Below are 18851 nucleotides of genomic sequence, written 5' to 3'. Positions count from 1 at the left end.
AAACATTAGCGTAAACAGGTCTCCCATCCCCAAGATATGCCGCCGAGGCTTTTTATTGATTTCTTTTTCCCGAAAATTTGCTCTGTCAGGGAACTGTGTGCTCGTCAAACATGATTAGCCCAGAACAAATCATCGTAGTGCTTCAGATTGGAGCGGAGATTGATTCGACCACATTCCACGAGCACGTCTCTCTTTGCGTCGGTGCCCGGGGCTGCTTCTGCGGGCCAGGACGGTGCCCGACCCGGCGAGACCCTCCCCACCGCACAGGGCCCCCTGGCAGCCGCGGGCGGGCAGCTTTAGTGGGGCAATCTGGAGCCCCGCCAGGGCACAGCATCCTGGATCCTCTGCGGGAGGAGGTGGTCTGCTGGCCGAGGCCCCAGGAAGGACAGTGGGGACAGTGCCCTGCCAGCAACACCAGGTGGGCTGAGCCAGGGACTGCAACCTCTGGATCCGCATCTGGCTCCTGGTTGTCATTGTCCCCGATGGATTCTGCTCTATCAGAGGACTAGCCAATGTGTTTTTTTAAGTCCCCGCCTTAAGGGAAGGGTCTCCCTCGTGGGTTCTCCCAGACGCTGCCTCCCGCCCCCATCGGCTCTCAGCTTAGCCAGTCACGTTAGTTCACACTGATTTCCCGAGGGCGCTCTGCGCTCAAGCGCAACTAGGACCCTCGCATCTAAGCTGTATTGTCTCAGTGGGTTTTCTCTGCTGGGAAGTTTCTAGTCTATTAACCAAATCATAATGGGTTAATGTTACCACTGCATCCTGTCCCTTGCTCTGTCCCTGTGCGGATTTTGTCGCCGGTTCCTCACTTTAGGGTCAGTTGTGGGTGTTGAGTCTGAGCAGTGTTATTCCACTCGTAGGCATCGGCTGCAGCCACGCAGAGGCCTGTCCTCTCACTACCCGCACGGAGCCCTTTTGTGCTAACCGTTCCCTGTCCCTGATGAAGCAGCTGCTGTGGGTTCAGAAGGAAGGAAGGAGACAAAGCAGGCTAGCGGGCCTTGCACCGTGCTGTTAGTGATGTGACCTTGTTCTGTAGTCCGTGGCATAAGCTGTGGACGCCCACTGGGGGTCAGGGATGCGGCAGGAAAGGGGTCAGGAACCGCCCCCTGAGGGACGGCTTGAGCCTTGTGGAAAATCCTGGACTTGGTCCCCAGAAAATGAGATGCCGTCAAGTGTTTGAGCAGAGAGGACCAAGTGAAGGGTGGTTGGAGGACCAGAGAGAGTGGTGCGCGGTGACCAGTAGGAAGGTGTGGGAAAACCCAGTGACCCCATGAAGGCTGGGACTGGACAGTGTAGTGAGGTGGGAGAGAGGCCCGAGTCTAGGGGCGGCCCCGAGGGCTCTGCCTGTGCAGGGGGGCTGTGTGGAGACAGGGCTTGGCTGGCGCCCCACTCCCTGCACTCCCCGGGCCAGCCCATGGTCTAATAAGCAGCTCCAGGGACCTCCCAGCCAGAGATGGGAGCTTGTGCCCCCCTCCATCACCACCGATCCCTAGATTCGCCTGGATGCAGGTGATCATTGACCTCCTTCTCAACGGGATCTGAGCTTTCGGAGCTGACGGTGATGTCTGCACCTGCAGCAGGGACCAGGGGGGTGGTGCCCCCCTCCAGGCAGGAAATGAGGACGGGACAGAACTGGGCTGGGGGCCGAGGGCAGCCAAGTCACAAGGGCCAGGAGGAACCCGCGTCACGAACGCCACTCCACGTATGGGGGTGTCCGAGGAATCTGGGGGAGAGGAAGGACACGTTGGGGGGTTGGGAAGTGCTGGGAGGTGGCAGGTGGAGACCCCAGGACAGGCCCGGTCGCCTAGGAAGGTGGGAATATGGGGGTGGGCAAGGGAAAACAAGCAGGGCCCGCAGAGCTTCCGGGAAACTCAGACATTGCAGAGATCAAGTCGTCCAGCCCCGCACACGCACGTTCTCCTGGGACGGCTGCGCCAGGCGGTCGGCGCACAAACCTACACTCGGCGCGTGTGCGCTGGCGTATTCTTGGAGAAGAGCAACTCTGTACTGCTGTGTGATGTGCTTCTCTGTTTTTCCTTCTTACTGTTCTCCTTCATGTATTCTTCCAGCACGACCATGCAGCTATTCTGTGAGCTGTTCGTTTAAATCCTATCAGGGACGGGACAGGCCTCGCGCTGAGTGTAGGGATTGCTCAGAGCAGGGTCCTCAGTCCCGGACCAGCTCCAGACCCGAGCCCGTGGTGCATTTATTCGAGACCTCTTTTAGGGTCTCTGAGGTTTTGTGTTTTTTTCCTTTTTCTTTTCTTGGTAGTAAAACGGACCTAACCCAAAATTTACTGTTGTAACTATGCAGGTCAGTGACGTTACGTATGTTCACAGTGTTTTATAACCACCACCACCACCCCCGGGCTCCAGAGCTCCTTCATCTGCCCACATTAGCCCCACCTCCGCCCCCAGCCCCTGGCGCCCACCCCCCACTGGTCCAGCTGCTCCAGGGGCCTCACCCGAGTGGACTCCTACGGCATCTGTCGTTTGGGGACTGGCTGACATCACTCGGCATCACGTCCTCCAGGCCCAGCCATGTTGTATAGCATGGGTCAGGATGTCCTTCCGGTGTAAGCCTGAGTAGTAATCCATCCTACGGAGAGATCTTGTCTGTCCGTTGGTCGGTTGATGGACACGTGGGCTTCGGTGAGCCCGAGGTCCCAGGCCCCATTCTATAGACCCTGCATATTCCTTGCAAAGCTGACCCCCAGCTGTCCCTTCCCGGGTGGCTGTCAGACTCTGAGCATGTCCTCCTTGGGTCCAGGTTGACCTGAGCACACAGTACATAAAGTCGGCGGTGAAGAACGTCCCCTCGGTGTTCCTGATGACAGACTCCCAGGTGGCCGAGGAGCAGTTTCTGGTGCTGATCAATGACCTGCTGGCCTCGGGGGAGATCCCTGGGCTGTTCACGGACGACGAGGTGGAGAACATCATCTCCTCCATGCGACCACAAGTGAAGTCCCTCGGCATGACTGACACTCGGGAAGCATGCTGGAAATTCTTCATTGAGAAAGTGCGCAAGCAGCTTAAGGTAGGAGCCCCGTCTTTACGGCATCCCGGGGAGTCCCAGGCTGTCTGGGGATGAGTCCCATGTCCCTGGGAACTGGCCCTGCTGAAGGGATTGTACCCCTCCCTGTCCTCGGGCCTCATCTGCCCACTCTGTCCTTCACCCGGCCTTTCTCTTCCCCCTCTTGCGGGGCCCACGTCAGAAGGCTTGGGGTGCCCTCTGCACTCCCCCATCTCTCACGAAAGGCATGAAGTCAGTGGAACGTTCATCGGTTGCGAGGGAAACCCAGAGCAGGGGTGCGCAGACATGTGGAAACAGACAACAGGGAGCTTTCCTCCCGATTGAGCTCTCTGCTCAAGTGAGCCTGGCCCTCAGCACCACCATCCCCATGAGCAGCTCCTCTGTGTCCCGCCTCCAGGTGATCTTGTGTTTCTCTCCCGTGGGCTCCATCCTGCGTGTGCGGGCAAGGAAATTCCCTGCCGTCGTCAACTGCACGGCCATCAACTGGTTCCACGAGTGGCCGGAAGATGCCCTTGTGTCCGTGAGCGCGCGCTTCCTTGAGGAAACCGAGGGCATTCACGTGAGTCACTGGGCACAGTCCCGTCCGCCATCCCCCCTGCTGGTGTTCACAGAGCCAGGGGGCGGAGGGCATCTGTGGCCTGTGACAGAGGGACCCCGCACCCTCTGCCTCCAGAGCCCAGACAAGCGTGAGCCGGGTGAGGACTCACCCTGGTGCAAAATTTAAGAGGGGGGAGGAGGGGCGCCTGGGTGACTCAGTCAAGCATCTGCCTTCGGCTCAGGTCATGATCCCAGGGTCTTGGAATCGAGCCCCGTATCACGCTCCCTGCTCGGCGGGAAGCCTGCTTCTCCCTCTCCCACTCCCCCTGCTTATGTTCCTGCTCTCACTATCTCTCTCTCTGTCAAATAAATAAATAAATAAATAATAATAAAAAAAGCGGGGGGAGGAGGAGGTGTGACATCAGTAATCAAGACCAGTAATGTCTTAATGTGATACTTCTAAAAATCACAATTAATGCTAGATAATTCACAGTGAACAAAACTGTAAACAAAGATAAGCTGCTGGTTGTTGGTTTCAACCAGGGGACACCCATTTCAACCAGCTGGGGCTGCCGCACCCCTGTGGCCACCGCCCACCAGGGCCGGGTCAAGAGGGTTGACGCCAGTGTGCCAACAGATTGAGCAAGGCTGGCTTTAACACAGTCCCTGATCAGGGCTGACGGGAGCACTGCACTTACTCCTGCCCCGGGCTTCGACACAGCTCCGCCGGGGCCGCTTCCTCACCTCTGACCTGCCCCTGTTACAGGCCGCGACAAGTATGATGGGTACCGGGGCTTTCTTTCATGGGAAGGTGGTGCCCAGGCTCGCTGTCTGAGCTCATTGCCAGCCTCGAAACGGTCATTAAACTCTGACCCAGCCAACGGGAGGGATGAGCAGCCCTACAATAAATCACACTTGGTTATCACGTTTTATTTATTGTGAACACATATTCGGTTATGAAGTAGGGTAAAATAAACCTGAAATTAACGTTTCCCCTTAGTTTTAGAGATGGGTAAAATCCCCTGCTTGTCATCGCTAGAGCGCCCACGTTTGGGATGGGCCGTTCTCAGAACACTGCAGTTCCCACGTTTCACTGGGGGGCATAGACGTGGGTGTCCGGCCCCCAAGAGAGCAGCCTCCTGATTGGGGTATGGCCCCACTGCTGGTACCAGGGAGGGCCACAGAGTAGATGCCCAAGAAGAAGCATGCGTTGGATGAACACACTCCCAAATCAACTCTAATTAGGCGGTATCACCTGGACAGCTCCTGGGGCAGAGCCCTCGGGCAGGTGGGGCGGCCCAGATGGTGGTGGCCGTGACCCTGGTGTGGGAAGGGAGTTGCTAAGCCCCAGGACCCAGCGCAGTAAATGCTTGCTGGATCACCCGGGTTGCTCAAACCTGCTGTCAGGCCCTGCCCTTTCCCAGGGATGCAAGCATGTGAGTCAGGGAGAGAGAATCACAGGAAGAACGCTGTGCCCTGTCCCCGGTGCTTAGCCACGCCCGGGTGGAGCAATGTCAAGTGCCCAGGACAGCCTCTGCAGGCACTGCTCGTTGAATGGCCAAGGTTGAGAGAGGGCACGCATCTCATGGGGGTCCTGGTGAGGACGGGAAAGCCCGCCCTGCTGAATCGCGGTGGCCAGCAGCCTCCTCCTCCCCGCGGGAGTGGGGTCGCTCCCTCCCGCCAGGGAACCAGGAACGAGGGGCCCCCTGTCGCCTTTGCAGCCAGAAGTCAAGGCCTCCATCAGCCTCTTCATGTCCTATGTGCACACAACGGTCAACGAGATGTCCAAGTTGTACTTGGCCACGGAGAGGCGCTGCAATTACACCACACCCAAAACCTTCCTGGAGCAGATCAAACTTTACCAGAACCTGCTGGCCAAGAAGAGAATGGAGCTGGTGGCCAAGATTGAGAGGCTGGAGAACGGTCTGACGAAGCTGCAGAGCACGGCGTCCCAGGTAGGGAAGGCAGAGGCTCTGCCGGCGGGTCCCAGAACCTTCCCCTAAGCAAGAGAAACAGGACTCCTGCCTTGGAGAAACTTCCATTCTCAAACCACAGAGAACGTGTGGGTTTTACTATAGAAAATGGCTTCAACATGCTTTGGCAATGCTGATGTCATTGTGTCGGGCGCTTTACGTGGGGGCCCAAGTCCAGCAGGATTTGTGCATCGGGTCTAGTGCGTCCGTGACCACGCGTCCATTCCCAGATGCCTTGCACGCTGTGGTGCCCAGATGGAAAGGCTTTTGCCATCCAGTTTTCTGCCTGGCTTTAGGTGCCCTCCCTCGTGTAGCCCCGGCCCCATCACCTTCACTGCCCACTGCTGGTGTTCCCGAGGGAGCCCGGAAAACAGCCCCGCCCCTGCTTCCCCGCCCAGGTGTGAGCCCATACAGCTGCGGCCGCCCCGCCTCTGCCCCCAGGGAGACCGAGCCCATGAGCCAGAGCCAGGCCAGCTTGCCCCCACCACAGGCGGTGTGGCAAGGGTCAAGGCCACCCCTGTGGGGCGTGGAGGGGGGAGGATGGCAGGGGGTGTCTCAGGAAGACGGAGCTTGGAGGGGCCAAGCAGGAGTGCTCCCACCCAGAGAGATTGTGCAGAAAAGAATAGGGAGGAGCCCAGCCAAGCAGGCTGCTGCTTTTCTCCCAGATGAACCTTCCAGACATGGTCCTGTTACAGCGACTGAGGGGCCTCCTCGTGGGAGAAACCATCAAGAATGGGGTGGCATAGCCTACCCTATCACTCACTCCTTCCCCGCACTCCCTCCCGCCTGGCACGACCACGGGCAGCTGGCCCCGGCCCCAAGCTTTTGGTGCCGCCCCACCAGCCTGCGCGTGGCGGCCAGGGCCCACGCTTGCCCATCTCTGGGTATCTCCTCCCCCAGGTGGATGATTTAAAAGCCACGTTGGCGATTCAGGAGGCCGAACTCAAGCAGAAAAATGAGAATGCGGACAAGCTGATCCACGTGGTGGGCGTGGAAACCGAGAAGGTCAGCAAAGAGAAAGCCATCGCCGACGAGGAAGAGGCCAAGGTGGAGGTCATCAACAAGGTGCGGACAAGCACGGCTCCCAAGCACTGCCACTCGTGGGTTTGCCGGGCCGGGCCTCCCTCCCCGGAGCACTCGGTACCTCCTCCAGGCCCAGGCAAAGGCTGGGAGGTTCTCCCAAACTTGCAGGAGCCCCTGCTCCCACGCACGAGGCCCCCGGCTCAGAGGAGGGCTGTCCTTTAGAGAAACGTCTGTCCCGGAGCCGGGCTCCTCCAAGTGCAGTGCCCAGGGCGCGGTGGCAGCATTGCCAGGAGCTGGTGAGAAATGCAGGTTCTCGGGTCTGCATTTTAACAAGATGCCCGTGACCCACGAGCACATTAAGGGTTGAGAAGCCCGCCTCGGACTGGAGCCCTGGTCCTCAGACCCGCTGCATCGGGAGCCCCCGGAGGTGCTGATGTCTCTGGCCCCGGGGCAGGGGGGGCACCTCGCCGAAGGGCTTTCTCTCCACCCCTCCCTGCATGCCTTTGATGCCCCCAGACATGCACCTGCGTGAGTGTTTAAATGAAGAGTGTTCCAGGAATTGCCTGCTATCTCTTGAGATGCAGCACGGCATGGTAGCAAGTGGTTTCTAGGAGGAGGGGCCTGACGCTGCCACCAGGTGCTGGAGGAGGAGGATGCGGGCCAGGCGGGGTGGCAGGAGCCCCCTCCATTCCTCCTTGTAACCCGCACACCCAACCCTCAGAGGCCCAGGGTGGTCGGCAGCTAGCCAGCGGCGGAGTCAGGATCTGAGCCGGAACCCACATCCACACCCCAAACTGTGACCTGCCATCTGATGCCACACACAGCTGTTAACGTCCGGGTGCCCATCCCTCTCCAACCCCTGTATCTGGAAATGGCCCCCTGAAGGGGGGGCTCCGGGGAAGAAGCCAGCCACGTCCGCACCTTCTGTGCCCATTCCTGCAGTCGGGCCCCACGCTGTCCTTAAAGTCGGCGGCTGGATGGACCCTCCACACGGTGCTTTGCAGAGACCCTGTCCCTTCTGTCCTCCCTCCTCTGAGCCCAGCAAAGCCCCCCAGCCCCTCCTGGCTTCATCACTGAGGCTCTTCCTCATTGATAGATACCAAGTTGTTACTGGTCTCTGTGCTTGGCGCTCAGAGGCTCAGAGGGGTTCTTCGGGACCCCAGGAGGGAATGCGTGCATGCATGAAGATGCTCTCACTTTCTTAAGGGGAGAGTGAGCTCTACCTCCGATGTGCTCCATTTTGGACAGATTACACAATGGCACCAAGAGACCATAAGGCCTCAGAGCCAGCGGTGTGGGGTCCACGTGGCCCCAGGTTTTCCTTCCAATCCTGGGAGCTGGGCCCATAGAAGGACCGGTTCCCATTCCAGAATCCCAAGTCTGCGGCCCCAGCACGGCTTCTTCCAACCTGAGTGTTGGGTGGGAGGGAGGAGAAAGGCGGGATCCAGGCAGTGGGTAGGGACCTCAGGGCATGAAGGGGAGCACGGGACACAGCCCTGCTGCTGCCATGGGGGACGCACCATGGGGGACATGCCTCTGTGCCTGGGCTTCGGGGGGAAGGCCACCCTCCTCACTCCTGTCCGTGCTCCCTCGCTGCTGCCCAGGGCTCCATGTACACACACACACACTCACACGCACGTGCACACACACTTGCGCGCAGCCCCCCTCCCCCCACCCCCCACCCTGCATTGATCTTTCCGGCGTGGCTTCCTTCCAGAATGTCACAGAGAAACAAAAAGCTTGTGAAACGGACCTGGCCAAGGCCGAGCCAGCCCTCCTGGCTGCGCAGGAAGCTCTCGACACTCTGAATAAGGTGGGGGCGGGAAAGAAAGAAACAGGACCGGCCCCGGGGGGGAGGAGAAAGCCATGGCATTGGCGCAGGGGGCCGCAGGCTCTCGGCAGCTTCCTGCGGTTGCCATGGGGCTTCTGGGTCCGGCGTGCAGGGCTACGTCCCCTCCCAGCTGCTTCCTGTCATTTGCAGAACAACCTGACAGAGCTGAAGTCCTTCGGGTCCCCCCCGGATGCCGTGGTCAACGTCACGGCTGCCGTCATGATCCTGACCGCGCCCGGGGGCAAGATCCCCAAGGATAAGAGCTGGAAAGCTGCGAAAATCATGATGGGCAAAGTGGACACCTTCCTGGACTCCTTGAAAAAGTTTGACAAGGAGCACATCCCCGAGGCCTGCCTGAAAGCATTTAAGTGAGTCCGGGCTGGGCCGCGCCGCGGGCTTCCGTTGGCTTCTTGCTCTGTCGGGAGCGCAGTACGTCCCGGCGCTGCGCGGTCCCCCGGTCCTCTCCAGCCCGCCCCAGCCGGCGGCCCGTTCCCAAGGGCAGCCTGTGCTCACCAGGGCGGGCAGGGGAGCAAGGCGGGACCCCAGAGACGGGGGGCGGCAGCGGCCTGGGGAGATCTGGCTGCACCGGAGTCCAGGTGTCCAGGTGAAGCGTGGCCCCGGCTGCATCGCCCTCTGCCTCCCCCACCTGAAGGATGGCTCAAAGTCTAGGCACCCCTTCCCCACACAGCACACGGGAGGGTCTAGCAACGCTGCACGCGGCCATCAGGACGCTGGGAGCTGCGGGCCCACGAGAGAGGCCACCAGTGCCCCCCCCCGAGGCAAGAGCAGGTGTGCGCACGAGCACGGGTGATGCACGCACACACACACACCGTACATGTACACGCATACACACGTGTGCCGTGAGCACCCGCCGGCTCGGGCTCCGTCGGGCGTGGTTTCTTCTTTCCGTTGCTGTCACCTTAAGCGCGCCCCATCTGGAGGGACACGCACAGCGGGTGGACAGTGTTGCTGCGGGGTGCGCGTGGGACCAGACGCCGAGGGCCTCCGTGCTGCGTTGGTCTGTGCGCAGCTGAAACGGTACCGTACATACACAGGACTGTCGGGGCGCCGTCCAGACAACCTGGGGGGCGAGAACAACGTTCTCCTGCCACGTCAGCAGCCTGACCCGTAGCTGTCGGACAGTCCCGTGGCAGATGGACCGGCGCGTCCGTGGCTCCGCCTGCACGGTGGAGGGTTCCGCCGGCGCCTGGACGGCCACCCCCACGTGCCTGACGGGGGCCGAGAGAGGCAAACCCGTCCTGACATCGACCTAAACGAAGCGTGAAGTAAACCAGAGGGAGGAGATGCTGGGCCGTGCTCCCCGCCTGGATTCAGACCACTTTTCGGTCATTCTCTTGAATCACGCACTGGAGATTCTTTCTGCAGATAGTGTAGTTTGTTATGCTTCACGACATTGTGGTCGTTTTTAAAATACTGGTTTCTAAGGTGCATCTCTGGGCAATTTTCCTCGGCACGCCCAGGCCGTGGTGTCCCGGGGAGCGGAGGTGACGCCGTGGAGGGGGGTGGGGGTCTCTGGGGGTGCGGGTCCTGGGTGCATGTCAGCACTGCCCCCCGCCCCCCAGCTGGGTCATGTTGGGAGAGATGCTCAGCCTCTCTGGGCCTCTCGCCCCAGAGCGACATGGGGTGACGATGTGTGCCACGGCGGAAGCTCTCGGGACGGCGCCTGACCCCCGGCCCCAGGCAGAACTACTGCTTCCTGTCCGTGCTACTTGGGGCAAGTTGCTGAGCCCCTCCGAACCCCAGTTTTCTTGCTTATGGGTGGGGTCTTTGGAGAATGAAAACTGGACCAGCTATAGAAACTCCGGGAACAGAGAGGACAAGGAATGCTGGTTTCCCGCCTTCGTCTAGAGCACAGGGCCATTCGCCTTACACCCCAAATTCCACTTCTGGGGCCAGAATTCTGTGTTTCATTCTTTTCTTCATCTTGAAGCTATCCCCCTCCCAAAAAGCCCCAATTCACTGCGCTCCCCTCGTAACTGCTTGTGGCAAGAGGCCAGAGCTGCGGACCGGGGTGCGCTGAAGGCCGGAGGGGGAGACGCGGGGGAGGCCTGTGGAGCCCGCCCCAGCGCCCGCTGTCCCCTCTGCAGGCCCTACCAAGGCAACCCGACCTTCGACCCCGAGTTCATCCGCTCCAAGTCCACGGCGGCCGCGGGCCTATGCTCCTGGTGCATCAACATCGTCCGCTTCTACGAGGTGTACTGCGACGTGGCCCCCAAGAGGCAGGCCCTGGAGGAGGCTAACGCCGAGCTGGCTGAGGCGCAGGAGAAGCTCTCGCGGATCAAAAACAAGATTGCGGTAAGTGCCCGCCCTCCCGCACGGAGGAGAGCACCAGAGCCGCGCGTTGGGGCCCCATAGAGCGGGGGCTGCCCTGGATCACTCAGCAGCGCGAGGAGCCCAGGCAGCCGCAGGGACCGATCGCCCAGCCCCGGAGGCCCCGCCCCACTGCTGGGCCTCTCCGTGTTTGCCCAGGAACTCAATGCCAACCTGAGCAACCTCACGTCGGCCTTTGAAAAGGCAACAGCAGAGAAGATCAAGTGCCAACAAGAGGCCGACGCCACCAACAGGGTGATCTCGCTGGCGAACAGGTAGCTCGCTCCGCCCCGCGGGCACCCCTCCTGCCTTCTCGGCCCCCCAGGAGGGCTGGGCCCGCAGAGCAGCCCCTGGAGGAGGAGGAGCGGCCCGGGGTGGAGGCAGCAGTACCCTGCTTGCACAAAGTCATGAGGATGACCCAGTGACTTGCTGTCAGCCAGTGTCTCCACCTCCGGGAGCTGGAAGCCCTCCGTGGTGGGCGCCCGCACATCCCAGGACCTTTGGCTGCGAGGAAGCCCCCCAACCCAGACCTGCCCACACCTGCCTGGGAGGCGGCATCCACAGGGGCCCGCTCGGGCAGATCCCCCTCTACCCGCTCCCACCGCGCCGTGCTGTTGGTACGGCCTTCCGGGGCCTCCACCAGCATGGGGGTTCATGTCTGTTGATGCCCATGGACTCCAGGGCAGCGCTGTCCCAGCGGGAATGTGGCTCGAGCCACACCCATCATTCTACAATGTCCTGTTGCCCCTGCAGCACCGTACAAAGATGAAACCAATCTTGATAATGTATCTTACTGAACCCCAAATGTGATCATTTCAATATGTGATCGCTGTGAGAAGGATTGCTGAGGGGGTTCATGCACGTTTTCACTCTGAGTCCTGGAAATCCCCATGCACAACCCAATTCAGACCATCCACGCCTCGGGTGCTCACTACATGCGTGGACAGCGAAGCTTCAGAGCTGTCTTTTCAAGGTTTCGAAAGTGAGCACTGGGAGCCTGGCACAGAGCCGCAGGTGGAGTGAAGACAAGACATTCCTTGTCTTCTCTGTTCCCTAGGGCATGGCTTCTGGTCGAACATTCTCCTACCCGGTGGGCTGGCAACTGCTGACGGTTTGTCAGTGAGACACAGGGATCCTGGGAGGTCCCCAGGCCGTGTGACAACGGCCTCCAGCAGGGTGTGGACGTCGTCCCGGGTTTGAGGGACTAGATCATCCCCGCCCAGAATAGCAAAGTGGTCTTTTGGTCTTTGGGAAGCAAGGGCTCCTCGGGTGATGCTCACAGACCTCAGTGGACCTAATCAGGCAAACTGTGCTTTCTACAAACATCACAGACCGATGATGTCACATCTGGGGCCAGGGGCCAGTTCTCAGGCTCGTGGCCCGAACTGCACGATGCCCACGCTGCAGTCCCCGCTCCACGTGGGGCCGGGTGCCCTCTGGATGCCATGTTGTCCCGTGGCCACTGTGGCCACCACCCGGACTCCACCTTTACCGAGACCGCCCACTAGCCAAAGCCTGAGCTCAGTGGTGTCCTGGCAGCAGCTTTGGCGTGGGCGAAATGTTCAGATAAGGTCAGCACAGAGGTGACATCAGCGCAGGTGGCTGGGCAGGGGAGCTCAGGCCCCAGGTGCCTCCAGAAAGCGTTAGTTTTGCTTCCCTAATGCAGTGATTCCCAAGAACTTCCCCCAAAGCATTTCCATGTTGAAGCACAGAGCGAAGGCAGGATTTGGAAACGCCAGACTCCTGGCACTGAGAGGTGGAGGCTGCTTGCTGGTCTTTGGGTGCGACCCTCCATCATTCCTTTGACCCCCACTGACCTCGTGTTCACATTTAGGCTGGTAGGGGGATTAGCGTCGGAGAACGTGCGCTGGGCTGAATCAGTGAAGAACTTCAAAAGCCAGGGGGTCACTCTGTGTGGGGACGTCCTGCTGATTTCCGCCTTCGTCTCCTATGTGGGCTACTTCACCAAGAAATACCGAAATGAGCTGATGGAGAAATTTTGGGTCCCTTATATAAATCAGTTAAAGGTAAGAGGTTTGGTTGCATTCATCAGTCAGGAAATCTGGGGCGGTCCCTGGGGGGGAGGGGGGCAGACCCAGCCAAACGTCACACACACGGACGCTCTGGCCACTGCGGGTTTAAACTGTGGCCCAGCTTGGCCGACGCGGACGCCCTTCCTGGGAGGTTCCAAGGTGTTCCGTCAGGGCGCTGGGAGTGGTGGTCTTCCAGACCACACGGCTCCCCCGTGGTCTAACCACGGCCCCGCCGTGTCACTTGGGAGAGCTGTTTCCCTCAGAGCAGTACGGCCACATCACCCACCCCTCCTAAGACGGAGCACTTCCTCTTGGCAGGTCCCCATCCCGATCACGGAAGGTCTGGACCCCTTGAGCCTGCTGACGGATGACGCAGACGTGGCCACTTGGAACAACCAGGGCCTCCCCAGCGACCGCATGTCCACTGAGAATGCCACCATCCTGTGCAACACGGAGCGCTGGCCCCTCATCGTGGATGCCCAGCTGCAAGGAATCAAGTGGATCAAAAACAAATATGGCAGTGAACTGAAAGCCATCCGCCTGGGACAGAAGAGGTGGGAGACGGCGGCAGGCGGGGCCGGGGTGGGGGGAGGGGCTCGGAAGGCAGCCTCTGGCTGGCTGGGCCCCTGGGCTTGCAAACACACCTGAGGTGTTAAGACGGGCGGGCGGGTCTTTACGTACAGATCCTGGCTCACAGGTGGATTTGTTTTCCGCTATTTGGTTTTGGGGGCCAGCACCAGCAGCAAAGCATTAACCTCGGGGCTCTTCTCTCCCCCACCCCCCACTACCCAGGCTCGAGTCCCACCTGGCCACCTGCCGGCCACAAGGCTTCAGGCCAGTCATTTTCACATTTCTCGTCTCTAGTGGGACACATTTCCTCAACACAGGTGATCACTAAGGCCACCCCGCGTGCCTTCCTGGTGCCCCGGGCACCTGGGACCAGACACAGGTGTGAAAACATCTGGGGCTGCCGCCATAAGGGGGCTGCACTCCCGTGGGCCCCTAGGGGAGAGGACCGCAGGTACCCCAGAGCTCCCCGCAGGGAAGGAGCTCCTGGCCCCTCGGCCACTTGTCTTCTGGTGCCTTCTCGCTCCAAGGGCTGCCTCTGGGGCACCCGGCGGTGCCCTCTCTGGGCCCCCGTCCTTACCTGGCCCCATGTCGTGCCCACAGCTACCTGGACATCATTGAGCAGGCCATTTCCGAAGGGGACACCTTGCTCATCGAGAACATTGGCGAAACCGTGGACCCTGTGCTGGACCCGCTGCTCGGCAGGAACACCATTAAGAAGGGAAAGTGAGTTTCCGGTTCCACCTTCACAGTTTGGCCCCCGTGAACCACGTGAACACGCTCCGTGGGGCCTGTGGCCTCTGCACAGGGCGGTGGTGTGGGGAAATGCCCCGCCGTTCCGGTAGGCAGCAGGTTCTGCGACAAAATGCCGGTCCCCAAGGAGAGGTGGGAAGTTGTGGGACCGCATCCCAGTCAAGAATAGCGACGCCAACACCTTATTAGTGACCGCCTGCGGACGGCCGTCCTTGATGGTCATGCTTTTCTCTCTTTTTTTTAAGATTTTGCTTATTTATTTGACACAGAGAGCACAAGCAGGGGGAGGGGCAGAGGGAGAGGGAGAAGCAGGCTCCCCACTGAGCAAGGAGCCCGATGCAGGACTTGATCCCAGGACCCTGAGACCACGACCTGAGCTGAAGGCAGACGCTTCACCGACCGAGCCCCCCAGGCGCCCCACTGGTCATGCTTTTCTTCTATTTTTGTGCATTTTACAAATCCTAAGCCTGTAGTACTATTTCTTTTTTTATTCCGGTGAAATCTACCTTACACAGAATTAGCCGTTTGAAGGTGAACAATGCAGTGGCACTTAGTGCACTCACAGTGTTGTGCAAATATCGCCCCACGTGGAGGCCCCGTACTCACCAAGCACTCGCTCCCCGCACCCCCAGCTGCCGGACCCTGGCACCCACCCATGTGCTCTCATCTCCACAGATTTCCTTGCTCTGGACACATGTCCTTTAAAGGGAATCACGTGGCGTGTGCCCTTTTCTGTCTGGCCACTTTCCCTGGGCGCCGTGTGCTCAAGGCCCATCTGTGCGGCAGCACGGCAGGACCGCGTTGTTCTCATGGCTGAGTCCACCGGATGGGTGTGCCTCGTTCCGTTTATCCATTCACTGGTTGATGCATTGAGCCTGTATTACTTTTCTAATATAAAAAAAAATTAAATCAACTTTTAAAATGGAAACATCAGAGCTGGTCTGAGCCACTGATAAAAATAGGGGGTGCGTGCCGAAGCCCAGAACAGAGGTGGCCAATAAACGTGCTGACGTCCTAGCCTCTGAGAAGAGCTTGACATGAGTGGTGATACCCAAGGGGTAAAGAGGCCCCCGAAAGTGAGCTTGACCAGTAAGAGCAGGAGCCGAGAGAAGAGGTTCCCCCACAGTGGACCAGCAGACCCAGCTTCTGGCCCTGGCTGCTCTCAGATTCCCCCGGGGAGCTTCCAGAATTTAGCGGTGTTCTGAATCGGGGCGTCAGTGTCTTTCTGACGTTCGTGGCTCTGGGGTGGGGCCCAGGTGGTGTGTTTCCACACCGGCTCCCAGGGGAGTATGATGTGCAGTGGGAGCTGAGTGAGCACTCCTATAAAGACCAGAACAAACCAGCCAGAGAGAGAGCAGTGCACCTTCTAGAAGGTCCCGGCCATAGGCCAGAGAGGAAGACTAGAACAAGAAGAGACACAGTCCTTTCCCGGTGACCAGAGGAGGGTTTGTGGTGGTGCGAAGCCGGGGGGTGGGGGGTGGGGCACCAGGCTGCTGGTGCTGCTGCCCGAGCCCCTCTGACCTCTCCCTCCCCTAACGGCCAGGTTCATTAAGATCGGCGACAAGGAGGTGGAGTACCACCCCAAGTTCCGTCTCATCCTGCACACCAAGTACTTCAACCCACACTACAAGCCCGAGATGCAAGCCCAGTGCACCCTGATCAACTTCCTGGTCACCAGGGACGGGCTCGAGGACCAGCTCTTGGCTGCTGTGGTGGCCAAAGAGCGCCCGGATCTAGAGCAGCTGAAGGTACGGGGCCCGCCGTCACGCGGCACAGGGTGGGCCGCTGGGGTCGCCGCGAGGTTTCTGACGCTGCCGCTGCCACCCCGATGTGGCTCCAGGTGCCCCAGCCCGTCCCACAGGTCGGATTTTGTGTGACAGAAGGAGCCGCTCTTCCTCCCCAGAGGCCTCCCAAACCTAACTCCAAATCCAACAGCCGCTTCTCTGACGGAAGAGGAGTCTCAGCGGAGCCCAGATGGCCACGCACCAAACTGCGGCCCCGTGGGCACGGTCCTTGCTGTGGGCCCCTGCGTGCAGTGGCCTGCACACACGGGCTCAGAGTGTCCCCGTGCCCTGGCCTCTCAGGCTTGTGGTGCTCCTCCCGTCCCAGCTGGGGCCTCGGCTGAGCTCCCCTCCTGGCGCTCTGTCCCTCCCGCAGGCCAACCTCACCAAGTCCCAAAACGAATTCAAGATTGTTTTGAAGGAGCTGGAAGACTCCCTGCTGGCCCGGCTGTCGGCCGCGTCAGGGAACTTCCTGGGGGACACGGCCTTAGTGGAGAATCTGGAGACCACCAAGCACACAGCCAGCGAGATCGAGGAGAAGGTGAGAGACCACCTCCAGGGCCTGCCCTGCGCTCCCCACCATAGGGCACCGAGGGCCTGCCACAGTGCTGGGAAGAGAAGCCACCGGGCCACGTGTGCCCCTGGGGCCCAGGGCAGGGAGCAGGGTCTCGGGCCCCACCCAGCACACTGCGGCCCAGTGGAGGGTCCCTCGCATGGGGCGGTGGGGGAGGGGTTGGGGGGGGCCCACTGCTCACCGGCGCTGTCCACCCACTGGTCCCAATTGTTTTAAGGTGAAAGAGGCAAAAATCACAGAGGTTAAAATCAATGAGGCCAGAGAGAACTACCGGCCAGCCGCAGAGAGGGCGTCCCTGCTGTACTTCATACTGAACGACCTCAACAAGATTAACCCCATCTATCAGTTCTCGCTCAAGGTGTGGTCGCGGCCGGGCTCTGGGGCTGGGGCCCTGGCGTCCACAGAGCCCCAGCCGTTGGGAGCACAGACGGGGTCCAGGCCGCAGACGGCGGTGGGAAGGGGGAGCCAGGGTGCGGGATCTGCCCTGGGCCAGCACCCCGGGGAAGGGGCTTCCTCGCCTGGGGCCCCAGACCCCCACCCACCACGGAAACAAAGCAGAGCCCTGGCAGGCAGCATGGGGCGGCCTCGGAGTCCAGCCCCGCAAGCCTCCGTGTGCCCCCTCCCCAGGCCTTCAACGTGGTATTCGAGAAGGCCATCCAGAAGACCACCCCCGCAGAGGAGGTCAGGCAGCGAGTCATCAACCTGACGGACGAGATCACCTACTCCGTCTACATGTACACGGCCCGCGGGCTCTTCGAGCGGGACAAGCTCATCTTCCTGGCCCAGGTGGCCTTCCAGGTACGTCTGCCCTCCCGGCAGCAGCGGCGCCCGAGGGCTGGTCCCCAGTGCAGACTGCCCGGTGATGGACGCCCTTCCAGTCACTGCCATGGGATGTGCTTGGGACTCTCTTTCGTTGATATGAGGCACAGTTTTAAGGAGGAGGCACTGAAGGGGAGGTCCGTTAAGGAGAATTTTACAAAGGAAGGTCATTCTAATTACATTTACGGACTGCCTGCTAAGCAGTCCCACGTCGGTGGTCAACCACCGTGGATGCCGAATACATTTCTTAAGGTAATACAGGTACAAAGGAATAAATATGCCTCCTGTTCATACGGACCTGCTGGAATATTTCAGATTTTTGTTCCATTAAATTGATGAAACAGCCCATCCACCATTTGGTTTACTCCATCTTGTAAGTATGGTGGGAAACACTAATTTCCAGAGAGCTTCTAGAAGGTTGCTTTCCATCCAAACTCAAACTGTCCACCAGGGTCCAGATCAAGGAGGTTTTTCTTTATCTGTGAATCCCTGAATGGCAGCCCCTCCGTGAGGTTTCTCCTGCTGAAAGGGCATCAGGATATTTCCTTGGTGGTCCCCCTAAATTTCCAAAGAATTTTTCTTTTGACCAAAAAAAAAAAAAAAAAAAAAAGAGCAGGAGTCTGACTCAGGCGAAAGTCTTTGTTCTGCAGTGTCCAAGAGAAGCTGCGTGGGGCCCTATGTGCGTGGTGGCCCTGGCTCACCTGCCGTCCATCCGGGACCCGAGACACGGCCGGCTGGACGCCCTGAGAGCTGGTGTGCACGGGTGATGAAGAGACCCAGAACATGACCCAGAAGATCCCCCAGAAAATGTATATGCCCCCAAAGAATTGACTTATGTAGGAACATTCTCAGAAGCTCTGCTCACACCTGCCACAAGGTGGATGCAGCCCAAATATCCATCAAAGAATGAGCGGATAAACAAGACGTGGTCTCTCCGCACAACGGAACCTTATTGTTCTGACACCCGCTACGGCGTGCATGATCCTCGAAAGGAGCCAGAGGGGAAAGGCCACATCTGTAGGATTCCCTGGACACGGGATGTGCAGAACAGGCAGATCCGGACAGACGGGGCACAGACCCAGGGCGCCATCAGCTGGTGGCGGATCCGGGGGCGCTGCTCAGGGGGTTCCCTTTGGGAAGATGAAAAAGCTCTGGTTCTAAATAGTGGTGATGGTTGGACATGACATGAATTTACTAAAATTTCGTACTTTAATCGGGTTAAAATGGTAAATGTCATGTGTATTTTATCATAATTTAAAAACACGACAGTAAACCAAGGTGAATCCAAAGTTTGGCCTGGACCCAGGGGGCAGGACAGCGCTTCCTCTGCAGGGCCGGCGGGGGGGAGCACCTCGGCCTGTCCCGCGCCCGTGACCAAGGTGTCCGGCGCTCCCATGGGGGCCGTCGGCCACCCCTCCCTCCCCCACTGTTGTGGGACAACGCTGAGCGGCCCCATGCTCCCTCAGGTCTTGTCCATGAAGAAAGAGCTGAACCCAGTCGAGCTGGATTTCCTCCTGCGGTTCCCTTTCAAGGCGGGGGTCCAGTCGCCGGTGGACTTCCTGCAGCACCAGGGATGGGGTGGCATCAAGGTTGGTG

The 18851-nt window shown here is 59.6% G+C and overlaps 1 protein-coding gene across 1 annotated transcript in view; it reads left to right on the top strand.

Moving 5' to 3' along the window:
* The window catches only part of DNAH17 (dynein axonemal heavy chain 17), a 97354-nt gene that overhangs the window by 62128 nt on the left and 16375 nt on the right, over nt 1-18851 (top strand). The window contains exons 54-68 of the mRNA XM_032429380.1: nt 2770-3036; nt 3431-3592; nt 5292-5525; nt 6444-6608; nt 8284-8765; nt 10506-10713; nt 10888-11003; nt 12563-12755; nt 13080-13315; nt 13932-14054; nt 15625-15829; nt 16239-16403; nt 16654-16794; nt 17064-17234; nt 18722-18844. Coding sequence (XP_032285271.1) covers nt 2770-3036; nt 3431-3592; nt 5292-5525; nt 6444-6608; nt 8284-8765; nt 10506-10713; nt 10888-11003; nt 12563-12755; nt 13080-13315; nt 13932-14054; nt 15625-15829; nt 16239-16403; nt 16654-16794; nt 17064-17234; nt 18722-18844 — 2991 coding nt within the window. The remainder of the gene's footprint in view (nt 1-2769; nt 3037-3430; nt 3593-5291; nt 5526-6443; nt 6609-8283; nt 8766-10505; nt 10714-10887; nt 11004-12562; nt 12756-13079; nt 13316-13931; nt 14055-15624; nt 15830-16238; nt 16404-16653; nt 16795-17063; nt 17235-18721; nt 18845-18851) is intronic.

Source organism: Phoca vitulina, unplaced genomic scaffold (assembly GCF_004348235.1).
Source record: "Phoca vitulina isolate PV1807 unplaced genomic scaffold, GSC_HSeal_1.0 scaffold41, whole genome shotgun sequence".
Lineage (NCBI taxonomy): Eukaryota > Metazoa > Chordata > Mammalia > Carnivora > Phocidae > Phoca > Phoca vitulina.
Note: the sequence above shows the minus strand (reverse complement) of the source record. Positions and strands in the feature narration are given on the sequence as shown.